The sequence below is a fragment of the Sus scrofa genome, chromosome 1 (genome assembly GCF_000003025.6).
Source record: "Sus scrofa isolate TJ Tabasco breed Duroc chromosome 1, Sscrofa11.1, whole genome shotgun sequence".
NCBI classification, from domain to species: domain Eukaryota; kingdom Metazoa; phylum Chordata; class Mammalia; order Artiodactyla; family Suidae; genus Sus; species Sus scrofa.
The window spans coordinates 235,519,930-235,534,581 of NC_010443.5; the positions used below are offsets into that span (position 1 = coordinate 235,519,930).

General features: G+C 41.9%; 1 protein-coding gene across 3 annotated transcripts in view; it reads right to left on the reverse strand.

Annotated features, from left to right (window-relative positions):
- Nucleotides 1,722–14,652, reverse strand: part of LOC110255297 (ras and EF-hand domain-containing protein-like) — a 71,361-nt gene continuing 58,430 nt past the window's right edge. The window contains exons 4-6 of one of the 3 annotated variants that reach the window (XR_002336583.1): nucleotides 4,752–4,885; nucleotides 3,200–3,320; nucleotides 1,722–2,339 (exon numbers count right to left, since the gene is read on the reverse strand). Coding sequence is in view for 2 of the 3 variants with exons in the window: in XM_021065409.1 (XP_020921068.1) it covers nucleotides 4,835–4,885 (51 nt within the window). In the remaining variant the exon portion in view is untranslated. Of the gene's footprint in view, nucleotides 2,340–3,199; nucleotides 3,321–3,396; nucleotides 4,886–9,326; nucleotides 9,383–14,652 lie in introns of those variants that run through there. The other 2 variants (XM_021065402.1, XM_021065409.1) reach the window with 2 other exon arrangements.

Genomic DNA, 14,652 nt, shown 5'->3' on the forward strand with positions numbered 1-14,652 from the left:
TCAGTGGTGCTTCAAAACCTTTCCTTTTTTAATTGAGAGCAATCAAGAGCTGGTTCTATTGCAAGCCCTTCCCATATGTTAACTTCTTAATTCTTCATAACCCCTCCATGCAAAAGGTACTGTTATCAACCCTATTATACCAATGAAGAAACTGGAGTACACAGAGGTTAAGCCCCTTGTTCACAACTACCTACTAGTAGGTATATGACACCAGGTTCAAACCAGGCAGGCTGGCTGCAGAGCTCAGACCGACGGCCACTAAAATATGCCGCCTCTTACGTACATGGTCCTTGACTTCTGTGTACATGTGCCTGCAGAAATTCTGCAAAGCCTAAATTAAACAGTTAATTTCTTGGAAACACTGTGTATAGCCGAGGGGAGGCAGTAGCATACAATAGGGATAAGGCATAAGGCTCAGGGTATGTCTTGATGAACAAGTATGAAGGCAGTAAGGATGCTGACCAGTTAGAAAGGGTGGGCTACACAAGTGAGAACAGGAAGCCTTATCCTGGTTTGGGGTTGAGATAGGAAATTTCCCAAAGGAAATGATGCTTAAGCTAAAGTGGAAGAATGAGCAGGAATTAGCCAGGCAGGATGGGGAGAGGCGGAAGGATGAGTGTCAGAGAAAAAGACTCACCCCTGAGGTCATGTGCAAGGCCAGAGCATGTCCTGGAATTTTTCTATGAAAGCCTCACTATTCCTGGCCATCACACCCTGAACTGGTGAGATGACAAGGCTGTGTCACAGCTCCATACCTGGTGTGTTCATTCTTTCCTCTCCCAGCAAGGTAGGCCAGAAAAGACAAGTGCCTGGGAGGTATGAGTTTCCTTTGAGCACATCCTAGCACTAAGACTACTTCAGGAAGGCCTGCAGTAAAGCTGAAGTGAACACCCAGAAGGCCAAAGCAAGCATGCTTTACTGAATTTACACTGCAGAAAATATTTGTAGTTCCTTAGACATTTGCAATGCTATAAAAATTATACTTTATGGGATAATTATTAATGGTTTGAGGAGAAATCAACAGTATAAACGAAATACAGCCGATACTATGAAAATGTAAACCATGTAAATCAAAATCATAAAACAATTATTCAATACTCAGAGGCCTACTTAATATATACCTATGAAATTTTTACACACACATACAATAAAAGCCCACAAAAACCATCACTCTGAAGCCAATCACTGTACAAATATGAAAATAAATCTTTATCTTTCACCTCGATTTTATCTTCAGCAAGAGGGTTGTGCAGTTTGGCTTTATGCAAATCACATTTAGTATTAAATAATCAAATGTCACATCTGCCACATAAAGCAGCAAGTGGAAAAAAAATAAATTATGAAAATGCATGAGACTAAAAATTAACAGTGAAAAATGTCTCCATATCCAACATTGTTTTCCATGACAAAACTAAAATATTATCCAAAGTGTCAGGATACATAAAAAATATTTTTAAAAGCTCTCAAAGGAAAAATTGAACCCAGATGAGTTTCTTGCACAGACCTATGCAAATCAAGTCTAAATTAAACACATTAGATATTTTTGTTCTATATATATATATATATATATATGTATGTATGTATGTATTTGCTTTTGAAGGCCACACCTGTGGCATATGGAAGTTCCCAGGCTAGGGGTCAAGTTGGAGCTACACCTGCTGGCCTACACCACAGCCCCAGCAACACGGGATCCAAGCCGCATCTGCAACCCACAGCACAGCTCATGGCAACACTGGATCCCTTAACCCACTGAGTGAGGCCAGGGATCAAACTCGCATCTTCATGGATCCCAGTCGGATTTGTTTCCGCTGCACCACAACGTAATTTGTGAACACGTTCTCTTTGAATTTGAGAACACGTTCATGAAATCAAGTGTTGTATAACCATAACATGACATAATCTTGATTTCCTAGCAAGGCAACGGAAAGAGCTTTTCTTTAAACAAGATTGTGAATTGGCACTTTAACTCCTTAATTGGGATTTTGTTGCAAAAATATTTATCCAGGTTCAAATAGGTAAAGATGACTGCATTGTCTATCAGAGGCACCTGTATAACCTAATCAATTGGGGGGTACTGGCCATACTATCCAGAAGCAAAGACCAAGATAATACTTCTGTATGAAAGGTAACCTTTGAAATACAGAATGTAAGACAAATACAGAGACTTTGGGGGAAACAGGATGAACATACATACTAACATGTATACTGACCCAGTTTTGTGCAATTGTGCTAAATACCTGAACATGAATGAGCTCTGTATGTCAGCACTCAGGTGTTAGGTCCTTCTGAGTTCCGTAGATGCCAGTGAGGCCAAGAGCAGTGGCAGAACTTTCATCTCACTAGGACCCAAAAATAACAGTTTGACAATTCCCCAACAGCAAGGCATTCTTTTTGGTCAAAAATGTAATCTTTTTTTTCCTGAGTCCAAAAAGTGGGAAATGGGACTTGACAGTAGAGGTGTTGAGGACAGAACCAATTTTACAGTTAAAAAAAAAAAAAAAAAAAAAATCAAACAAACCCCAAGAAACTAGAACTCGTCAGTAGAGGGAAGGCACACTTTGAAAAGCTAACTGATGCTGTGGCTATTTATAACCTGTGCGTGTAAACATACTTGGTCAATATTCATTTAAAAATAATGAAGCTTGGGGAATTTAAGGTCTCGTCGTAAAGATCACAAACAGGAGAAAAAACTGCTACATGGCACTGTTTCAGTTCAACTAAAAGGGATGTTTTTAGATTATGTAGTATAATAAATAAAGGCTATTAAGTCAGTTTTTTTCGGCAAGCTGCTTGGGGCCTGGCCCTATCTATGAACCAAGCTAAGCTCAAGTCTCTGGTTGGGGAGTTTCTTGGTGGCACAGCAGGTTAAGGATCCAGTGCTGCCACTGCTGTGGCTCAGGTCGTCGTTGTGGCACAGGTTTGATTTCTGGCCCTGGAACTTCCGCATGCAGTGGATGCGGACAAAAAACAAAGTCTCTGGTTGGGCATGATTTAGTTGGTGCAGGGCCACTGAAAACCAAAACCAAAACCCAGGCCTTTCTGTCCCCCGCCCCAGGGATCAACAGTTGACACCTTCAGCTCTTGCAGACGGTTCAGTGGGGAAGCCTGTGAGACAGCACAGCTTCAGGGAGAGTAAGACCCATCAGGCCATTGGTGAAGATGAGTCACTACTCACCCCAGACAAAGGACTCTCACTCACCTAACCACAATTCCTCTTCAAAAGAAATGATGTTCCAGAACCATGCATAACATTTCTTCCGCTGTTCATTACGTAAGAAAGGGAATGCTGGCAACCAGGGAGTCAGGGGATTTGCCTTATACTGGAAATTATGCAAAAACCATAAGGGGTTTCAGGCATGCATGTTTTCGCTTGGCAAAATGCTCACTCATTCTAAGTACCCGCGTTATTTTTTTAATGAGCTGTAATTCACATACCATCAAATTCAACATTCAAAGTATACAAGTTGGTGGGTTTTAGTTTATTCACAAAGTTGTGCAACATTCCCACAGTACAATTCCAGAACATTCTCATCATCCCCCAAAGAAAGCATATACTCACTAATCATCACTCTCAGTTTCTCCCTTTCACCAGCCCCTGGTAGTCAACTTGCGTATTTTTGTATTTTTTTTTAGGTGAAGTGTAACATTGCCCATTTCCTGGGCATTGCATTTTCAGTAGCATATGACTACGCTTTTAGTAGCATACTTTTATATATTTTCATTAGAACTTTTAACACTGAATTCAAAAGTAGGCTTTGTAAGTATCCTGAGATTACAAAATATCCTCTTTTATAGACAAACTGTTTTTATTGCAAAAAATGTTTTCTTTCTTAATACATTAAAAAACAGATTTTTCTGTCTCCACTGGAGCTTAAAACATTACCTTTTTTTTTTTCACTTAAATTCTGAAGTGAGAAAAATCAATGTTCCAATATTTGTTTTCCTTTTTAAAGCCGTAGGTATGGCATACGGAAGTTTCCAGGCTAGGGGTTGAATCAGAGCTGCAGCTGCCAGCCTACACCCGAACCACAGAAATGCCAGATCTAAGCCACATCTGCGACCTACACCATGGCTCACGGCAATGCTGGACCCTTCACCTACTGAGTGAGGCCACGGATCGACCCCGCAGCCTCGTGGACACTAGTTGGGTTTGTTACCACTGAGCCCTAACAAAAACTTCCAATACTCCAATATTTAAAAAGTACGGGTGACGAGGGTCCTCATTAACGTGGGTCACCAAGCTGTTCTTCCCACTGCTTAATGACCTACAGAGCTGAGAGTGCCCCAGGCCCAAAAGGCCAAACTGCTTGTTTTACAGACGAGGAAATGGATCAAACCTGGCTGGTGACATGTCCAAGACCACAAGGCTAATTGACAGCAAAGCAAGGATGGTCACCCCCTTTGACTAGTTTTCTAGTATTGAATATTGGAAGTAGATGTTATAGTTTAGCTACAAAGTTGGCAACCGTATGAATCTAATAATGTCAGTGAATGTCTTGTATAGCTTTGATCTGAGCATGTGATTTTATTTTTTTAACCAATTTAAAAACATTTATCCGCTAAGACTTTTGTCAGGACAAAACAGGTGTATTTAACCAGAGGGCACAACGTTTTCATTGAAACACAGCAAAAAAGAGCTGACCTTCTAAAAGGACCCCAGGGTAAGATTTAGATTCTACATGCTGTAACTCTCCACACGACAGCATCTGTAGGATGCCCCACTCTAGGTAAGAAGCTAACAAGTCACGTACAATGAAGGCCACGCCGGGGATGTTTTGGATCTAACCACTGCAACCGTTCTGCATCTGGGTTGACCTTGTGGAACTGGTCCCACTCATATGGGCAATGGATTTGCTGTCATCCTCATCAGTTCTTTTTCCACTCCCTGGAGAGAGAAAGGGAGAGAGACATAGAGAGAGAGAAAGGAGATTAGTGAGGTATAAAACTGAACCGTAAACAGCTCTATAGAAATAAAATAGCACTGCTGAGCTCCTGGCTGTGCGCCATCCAGTGTTGTGCCTGTTTTATAGGTGTTGACTTATTTAATCCTCTCAACAGTTATAGGATTTTGTTGTGCCCCATTTTATATGTGAAGAAATGAAGGCAATTAAAAAACTTAAGAAATTCCCTTTAGGTCACATAGCGAAGGGGCAGAGCTGGGAGTCCAACCACACATGCGGGCTCCAGCGCCCGCATTCTGAGCACAGGCCACACGCTCATGTATGCACACACAGACACACATGCCCAGATACACACATACATCCAGACGTACACACATGCTCACACTCACATGCACACACACACACCCAGATGTACACACATGCACACACATCCAGAGGTACACACGTGCATGCACTTGCACACACAGACACACATGCCCAGGTGCACACACATGCACACACACTCACTTGTACACTCAGAGATGACTCTTGCTCTCTCCTGTGGATTCGCAGTTTATCTTTTTTTTTTCTTCATTATTTTCTTGGGCCACACCCACAGCATATGGAGCTTCCCAGGCTAGAGGTCTAATCGGAACTGTAGCCACTGGCCTACGCCACAGCCACAGCAACGCGGGATCCGAGCCGCGTCTGCAGCCTACACCACAGCTCACAGCAACGCCGGATCCTTAACCCACTGAGCAAGGCCAGGGATCGAACCCACAACCTCATGGTTCCTAGTCGGATTCGTTAAGCACTGAGCCACGACGGGAACTCTGATTCACACAGTTTATATTCTGCCACATGCACAGCCCACTCCTTAGGACTCTGGAACCTGCCTCCAACCCCAGCTAATGATGAACATTAACAAAAGCAATGATGGCTTTATAACCATTCTATTATTATATATATGATTGTGGAGGTAACAAGAGATGGTTTAAAATCCAGAAAAAAAGTCATCCTTTGGCCTCTTCCTAAATTTCTTTTAGAATTAACTACTAGAGACATTATTGGACCAAAGATCTCCATGATCTTATGAAAGCCCCTAGGCAAGTTCTCCTACCCCTGGGGATGCTTGTGGAATACACAGAGCCTGAAGTCCCACTTTGGACAGGCTGGATGGCCATTTCTCTGGGCAAGGGGAGTGTGACCAGCTTGACCCCAAGACGGCCCCAAAGAATTCCGCCTTCCCTCTCAGTGTCCAGCTCTGCCCCATGAAGTTGTTGGTGAAACTTGTGCTGCTCCCCCGACCCAGGGTCGAGACCAGCTCTGTGACTGCTCAGACCAGTAGAAGAACAAGGAGAAGGTGTGCTGAGATCTGCACACCAGACATGAATAAGGCCTGAGGGCTGTGGGCTGCAACCCAGGGCTCTTCACTGGCAAGAGGCCAGCAGAGAAGGCCTGGGGGCTGAGATGACTCAGGGAGGAGCACCCTGGCGGCAGAAACGCAGGCTGCAGGCCGAGCCACCGCCTGTGGCCATCCCACCGCAAACATGAGACACCTGGAGGAGAGCAGCTGAGGGCCCTCCAGGGACATACAGCAATTCTAGGAATTTTGAAAGATAAAAAGCAGTATTGTTCTAAGCATCTACGTTTTGGGTGGTTTGTTACAAGGAAATAGAAGCTGGGGATCAGCAGGTCCCCAGTCCAGTAACAGACTGTTCCATAGCAGTAGAATGTAATCTAAATATGTAATTCAAGGATGTATTACTGTGCAACATGGGAGAATATGGCCAATACTTTGTAGTAACTGTAAATGGAAAGTAACCTTTAAAAGTTGTATAAAAATTAAAAAAATTTAAATTTAAAAAATAAAAATTTCAGCAGCCACATGAAAAAATGTAAACAGAAATAGGTGAAATTAATGTTATTAATATATTTAACTCAGTACTGCAAAAATATTCTATCATGTTACCAGTTAAAACATTAATGAGGTATTTTACAATTTTTATAGTGTCTTCAAAACCCAGTGTTAATTTAAAACATCCAGCACCTCTCAGCGTGGATTAGCCACACTTCAGGCAGCCAGTGGCTGCCCAACTGGTCAGCAGAGCCCCAAAAGGAGCTGGTATGTGCTGACCTTTGAAAACTACTGCACTAAATAGGAAAAAAACGGAAACTAGTTCATGCTAAAGACTAGTTAATAAACGCAGTGCTATACCATTTTCACATATTTCTTACTTAATACACACACACACACATACCCTAACAGATGACAGGTGAATATCACTGTCCTCACTTCACAGATGAGGAAACAAAGACTCAGGAAAACGAAGACACACAGTTCAACCATAACACCCTATGAGACTCAGTTCAGTCTTCTAATCTCCATGCTGTAAGATAATACATTTTTTGTTGCCTAAACCACTAGGCTAATGGGAATTTGTTAGAGGGACAAGAGAAAACTAAATAATACTTTCCACTGCAAAATAGCGATCCTTTGGTCATTCAACAAATGTCAGATGTATGCCAAGCTCTGGGATCCTCAACCAGCAAGCTCTGAGAGAGAGACAGATGTCTTCTCCATATGTTGTTACCAGGTCCCAAGAGAGCTGCCAACATACACGCACAGCTGCAGGAACACAAAGTGTGCACCACAGTTGTGCTGGGGCACGGGGAAGGCAGGAATTGTGGAGATGGCGCTTCACAGGAACTCTGACAGTGGAGTGACCTCCTGGAGAGACAGGAATTCACCTCGCTTCATGAGGATGGGATGTGCAGTGAGGGAACTGCATGCATGAGGCAAAGAGGCATAAAAGAACTTGGCCATGACTGGAAGCAAAGTTTTCTGTGTCTACAGATTACCATTCATTTAGGAAGCAAAATAAGAGATGCAAACAAAGGTAGGTGAAGTCAGGCTCTGAGGGGTTCTGATGTTGGGTGCTTGCTAAGGAGGCTTCACTCTATGCTGCAGGCAGGACAAGAAAGTATTAATTGCATTTCTGTTTTAAAGATTACCCTGATTACAGGGTGGAAGATGAAGCGATGCTGGAGAAACTCTGAGCAGAAACCAGTGCCTCTTGCGCAAACGAGGGTAAAAAATTCTCAGGTCTGCAGAGAGAGAGAGAGAATATGGACAGATTCAAGAATGATTACAGAGAGGTCACTGAATCAGCAGAGCCCCAGAACCCACTAGAGGTAGACCGATGGAGAAACAGAGGAAGGAGGCAAGGAAGATTTTGGGTTATTATTTTTTAATTATAATGTTAGTAGTTTCCTAAGAAAGGGAATGTAAAAGGAGGGATGATTTTTATAGAAAAATTAGGACTTGGATATGTTGGGTCAGTCATGCCTATGGAACTTCCATTTGTTAGTGGGTGAGAATATGGTCATGGAATTTTTTTTAAAGATGGGGGTTAAAAATAAGGAAATTGGGAGTTCCCATTGTGGCTCAGTGAGTTAAAAACCCAACATTATCTCTATGAAGATACGGGTTTGATCCCTGGCCTTGCTCAGTGGGTTAAGGATCTGGCTTTGCCACGAGCTCTGGTGTAGGTTGCAGACCCAGCTCAGATCTGGTGTTGCTGTGGCTGTGGTGTAGGCCAGCAGGTGCAGCTCTGATTCGACCCCTAGCCTGGGAACTTCCATGTGCTGCCAGTGAGGCCCTAAAAATCAAAATAAAATAAAATAAAGTAAAAAATTAAAGATAAAATAAAATAATAAAAAATAAAATTAAAAAATAAAATAAAGAAATTGTCCCCAGTTAGACATACTTTTAGAAACCAGCAGGTGCAGCTCTGATTGGACACCTAGCCTGGGAACTTCCATATGCTGATGGTGAGGCCCTAAAAAGCAAAATAAAATAAAAATAAAATAAAATAAATAAAAAATTAAATTAAATTTTAAAATTAAAAATAAAATACAATAAATAAAATAAAATAAAGAAATTGTCACCAGTTAGACATACTTCTAGAAACCACAGGGGTGGAAGATATCAGGCAGAGAGACTAAGAGCAAAGAGGAAGAGACTGCAGCATGGAATCCTGAGATGACCAACATTCAAGACACACCAAAGATTCAGTTGTGAAAAGCTCCATTTTTGCTACTTAGCGTCACTTGCAGCAAGTTGATTAAACCTTCTAATTCTCAGGTTTCTTATGTATACAATGGGTATAGTAATCACAGCATCCTCACAAAGACAACTCACATCTCTCCTTTCTGGAAGGTCCAACAGGCCTCTAGCAGCTACATGTCAGAGAGCTGCCTGGTCATATATTCCATTTATTCTCTCCGGGGTTAAAGTGCATGGCCTATTTTACATACCCTGATATCCCTACAGGACTCTCATGCTGAGCACTCATAAAAATGCAGACATTATTGAACTGAAATATTAAAGGAGAAAAGTAAGTACCCATATTGCTCATCTGGCCTTTGGTTTCTCTGACTTACCAAAAATGCAGGGACAGTCCACTTTAAGGAAATCAAGAAAACAGTATCCCAAACATCTAAAATAAGCAAATAAAACAGGCAAATTAAATTACATGAGCAAAAACTACCATATGCTTAACAACTGCATTTTTTTGGCTGCATCTAAGGCATGCAGAAATTCCCGGATCAGGGATGGAACCCACACCGCAGTAGTAAGCAGAGCCACAGCAGTGACAATGCTAGATCCTTAACCTGCTGAGCCACCACGGAACTCCAACAACTGCATTTGAAAAGACTCAGTCTTATGGACAGATTTACACTCAATGGGCTCAGGAATGGCAATGAACTGATACATCAGCTGGAGCTTTTTGTGTTTTTCTCAAATTTCAGGCCATTGATCAATCTAATGGCTGTTAAACTTGAATCTATTGCAAACTATTTAAAGCCTGTGGCTCTAGTGATGGCAAATTTACTTACCAATGGACAATGGTTGGGATGAACGCCTTGTCAGCCCTACAGGGAAACTGCATTTCCAGGAGAAACTTTTTCTTGGTTTTCCAAGAAAAAGCGAGTTTCAGACAGTGCAAATCCACAAACTCTTCACATTCAAGGGTTATGGCATGACGTGTTATGAAAGGGACCAGTTTGAAAATTATGAGATCTAAATCAGGAACTTGCATGTTTTGCATTATATATAACATTCTAAAGGCTGTAAAACTTATTTTAAGTGGCAACATTACCTGTGGAAATTATACCATTTTAAGACTTGGGTATTTTGACAACCAAGTCTGATGGCCTACTATGATACAGTAAATTAAAGTCTTTACATGTTTATTTTTTATTTTCATATTTAACACACTGTTAAGATAACTAACCTAGATGCCTCAAATCAGGCCATAATGCAGTTACAACAACAAAAACTCCTTGATAAGCGATTCACAAGAAGTGACCTTGTTATCAAAATGCTCCTGCACACAGCTGTTTGAAGTACAGAAACACAAGCCTGAGTGGGAGCTGTGCTGTGAACAGAGTGGCTCCTGAGCTGCTGGAGCAGATGGGGGAAGGCGCGGGCCTTCAATAAATGATACAATAAAGAGAATCGATTCTGCACTCTGGGTGTGACCATGGCAATTTGGAGTCATTTAACTGTAACATGACCCCACAGGACAATTCAGCATTAAACAGTGATTAGGTTATTCAGTGGAGCCCAGACTGTTCTATACAGATTCATAGACTGTCAGGACGAGAAAGGGCCTGTGGGATCATTTTCTTCTGCCCCTCCCTCTTTTAACAGATTAGAGATGCCTAAAGGAAGACAGAGACTTAGTCAGGACTCCACAGCTGTTCCGGGAAGATTTAAGATTGGACTTGGAGCCTCCTGACACCACAATCCTCCAACATGCTGGGCAGAAGCCAAGAGCTGCAAAGAGGGCCTGGGCTGCAGCATCCTTTCCTGCTCAGCCCGGCAGCAATGCAGAGCCCCCTGCCTGAGGCTAAGGTAGTGCTGAGCCCCATCCTGCACTAAAGATTCCTATAAAACGAGAGTCTCACAAATGCTTAGGACAAGAACTACTTGCCTAAAGTTATGTTTTCGCTTTGTCAGCAATTAAAGATCACTGGCCTGGATTTTGTCAATGCACATTTTAATTTTATTCTCTTTCTGTTGTTTTTTTTTTTTTCAATATTTAATCTCATTAGACCAGCAAAGAATCATCTCTTCGTTTGTGGCAGAAAACCAGGCAAAAGAAATAAATCTAACAGAAAACACTGTTATTTCCTAAGAAGACTGCAAGGATTAAAATACTCACGGTTAAACTTTAGTTCCTCAGTGATGCAATTTTCATTCTAATCCACATCCCAAAATGTTATTATTAACACCACTGCCTTCTCTTAATAATTACCTGGGTAATAAGTTAAACAAAGTAATTCCAACTCATACAATTTGCTTTGTTGAGCTTAGAAAACATCATAATAGATAGTTACATTCATAACACTCTCTTGCGCTTAAAATCTGGTTCCTGGAAGTGATTCATACACATCAGCTATTAACTTGGTGGTGACATTTTGCAGAAATGTCAACGACACCTCAGATGCACCTGCTTTGCTTAGCAGTGAAGATATTTTGCCAAAGTTCAGAATGAATAAGCAGCATTATCAGTTTTTATTAAAACTATGTTAAATTGCTTCTCCAACCACTACCAAAAGACAAGACAGTGTTTTCCAATGTAGACTCAAGCTATGGTCAAGAAATTTGTCACAGGCAACAGCTAAAAGAAAAGTCAGTCCTGCATCCAGTTTTCCAACTACAAGGCAAAAAAAAAAAAAAAAAAAAAAAAAAAAAACCTGAAACTATCTTTGGTGCTTGTTTCACAAAATAATGCTCTATATAGGCCTGTAAAAAACATCTCTGTACCACTAAATGAAGGCTTTATTTAGGCTTCCTGGAATGTTAGCTTTGAAAATCAATAAAATAAAATAAAAATATTCCCCTGTTGAGTATGCTAAAACTAATAGCTAAGTAATTTGACTCAAAGAAGTTTAAGCCTAGCTATTCCAGGAACAGCTCCTAGTTGAGGATTTCTATTGTGCATGCCCCCAAAATATCCACAGTACAAAATTTCATGTTTTAAGACTCTTCCTTCCAAGAGTCACACATGCTACCAAATGTTCTCTATCAAATAACGTGAGAGAAAAATGATAGCTTAAGGTAACCACTCAGGAATTCAATAAATGTCCATCAAAAGTATGTCTCCTTTTAGCCAGCAGCTCACACATGCCATTTTACCTTATCATCTTTTCCAAGAATCTGCAGCCTCTGTGGTGCAAAGGCCAATGGACATTTTCCAGTCTTCCATTAGTCAACCCCCCTAGTGGTTATGGATCATCAATCACATTCCTCTCCTGCTTCAAACCTGTCAATGCTTTCCAACCCTCTCAAGTAATGCTGAAATGCTTACCCAGCCAAAAGGGCCCAGCTTGCATGCAGTCCCAGCCAACCTCCCAGACTTACCTGCCATCACTCTCCCTCCCTCACAACGCTCAAGTTACACTGGCCGTCCCTCTATTTCCCCAAGACTCCAAATTCCCTTCCACCTCAGGACCTTTGCACCTGCTGTTTCCACCAACTAGATGATCCCCTGCCCCCATTAATCCTCTTCACCAGGCTGGCTTTTACCTACCTTCTCTATATTTAAGTAATCCTCTCTTAAAGTTAAGACTAAGTGTTTTCTAACTCTGAAAGGCTGGTATTAGGTCTTTCTCTTATAAAAACTCTTGGTGTATCTATGTACTTTCCCAGCATAGCACTTGCCATGATTGTAATTGACAAAGCTATTTTTAATGTGTCTAACAATCTGGAGATGATTTCCTTTAGGAAAGGAGAACTGTGTGCTATGGGGCTGGGTGTGGGCCACCCAGTCCTGTGTGGGACAAGGGGAGGATGGGATGGGTCCCCTGGAGTAGGGAGAAAGGATAGAACCAAATGACAGAGAAAGACTACTGTGACTCCATTACCCAGGAGCCCCCACTGCATCCATAGCAAAGCTTTTTTTAAAAAAAAAAAAAAGAATGTATTTCTAGTAGAGTTTCATAGCCAGGATATTACAAGGCGAAACAGAGATGGCCCTTGAGGATACAGGAGGTTGGAGGCCATCAGATGCATAAGAAGCAGGCAAACCTTGGAGAATCTGAGAAATCATGAGGATGGAATAAAGCCGGCATGTGGCTAGGAATTATGAGATCTTTGGGGGATAGACATGTGGACTACATGGATCTAATATCTGTCTCCCCCGGACACTGAATTACCTAAGGGCAGGGACAGTCTGCTTTGTTCCCTACCCTTTGCTCAGCTCACAATGAAGTGTTTTTCACGTGGAGGATACAATTAGATATGTGTTGAAAGAATCTCTTCTGTATTTCATTGCCTAGTTTTGATGTTTATCATATGTGGTTCACAGTTCTAAAATTTAAAACAAGAAACAATTCCAACCTAAGATAGTGAACTTGAAACTTCTTTTTGAAGTTCACATGTATATACTACAGAGATGTCCTTTCATGGTGCAGATGAGAGACAACAATGACAGACAACAATGTCAAGTTCAAACAAGTTAAATTTAGAACTTCTTACTTGACCCAAGGAGCATCTGATCCCTCGTTCAGAGAGACAAATCATGAGAGGGCCACATAGCAGGCTTGACACCATGATAAAAAGGAGAGAATGAACACTGCCCACCATAGTAATCTGAACAGAAACTGGGTCCAACCTCTATACAAATGCATAATCAAAAATAACGTGATACGGAGTTCCCATCGTGACTCAGCAGTTAATGAACCCAGCTAGTGTCCATGAGGATGCAGGTTTGATCCCTGGACTTGCTCAGCAGGGTTAAGGATCTGGCGTTGCCGTGAGTTGTGGTGCAGGTCACAGACGAGGCTGGGATCCCGTGTTGCTGTGGTTGTGGCTGTGGCTGCGGCTGGCGGCTTCAGCTCCGATTTGACCCCTAGCCTGGGAAGTTCCGTATGCCTCAAGCACAGCTCTAAAAAGACAATAATAATAATAATAATAATAATAATAATAATAATGTGATACTATTCCAAATGAGCACAAATCCTAAAGAACAAGTATTCCGATGCTCTCCATCCCTTCGCCCAGGTGACACACTGCACCATCTGTTGCCCCCTGGCTCAGTGACCCTTTGGAACCAAACCCATCTTTCCAAAATAGGATACTCATTCTTTCTCCTTTACTTGGATTCCAGGACCTGAGAAGGATTCCCGGACTGTGGAAGGGCAAGGAGGAAGACAGGATGATTTCACCTCCTCTTTGTCACTGACACTCAGTGGAGGGAAAAGATCACCTGCTCATTTTACTTCCACAAAGGATTTAATTCTGGGAGCAATTACCTACATTCATGGGGCAGAGCAGGGGCCACCAGGAGTTCTGTCTGTATAAGGACAGAAGACCCACCAAACAGAATGGAGGTTTGTCAAACAACCTCTTCAGCAAAAATAGACAAAAGTGAAAGATCTCTTCCAATTTAGACCCACTCTCACTCTTACTGTGGCCAGTTTTGCTCCAAAGTTCCCTGGGACACATTTTCGCCCCTCTGCTTCAGCAGCATCATGAACATCACCCTTGTTTCTGACCCACAGGACAGGAATGCTCTCAGGGGCTGCATCCCACCATGAAGGAAAGAAAGAATCATGTACACATCAAACACTGGACAGCTGTGAGGACAAGGACAACAGCAGCTCTCATTTCCAAATGCCCCTTATGTGCCACAGGAGGTACAGACAATATCTTGAAACCCCAAAATATCTCTAAAAGGAGCCAAATGTTTCTTCATTG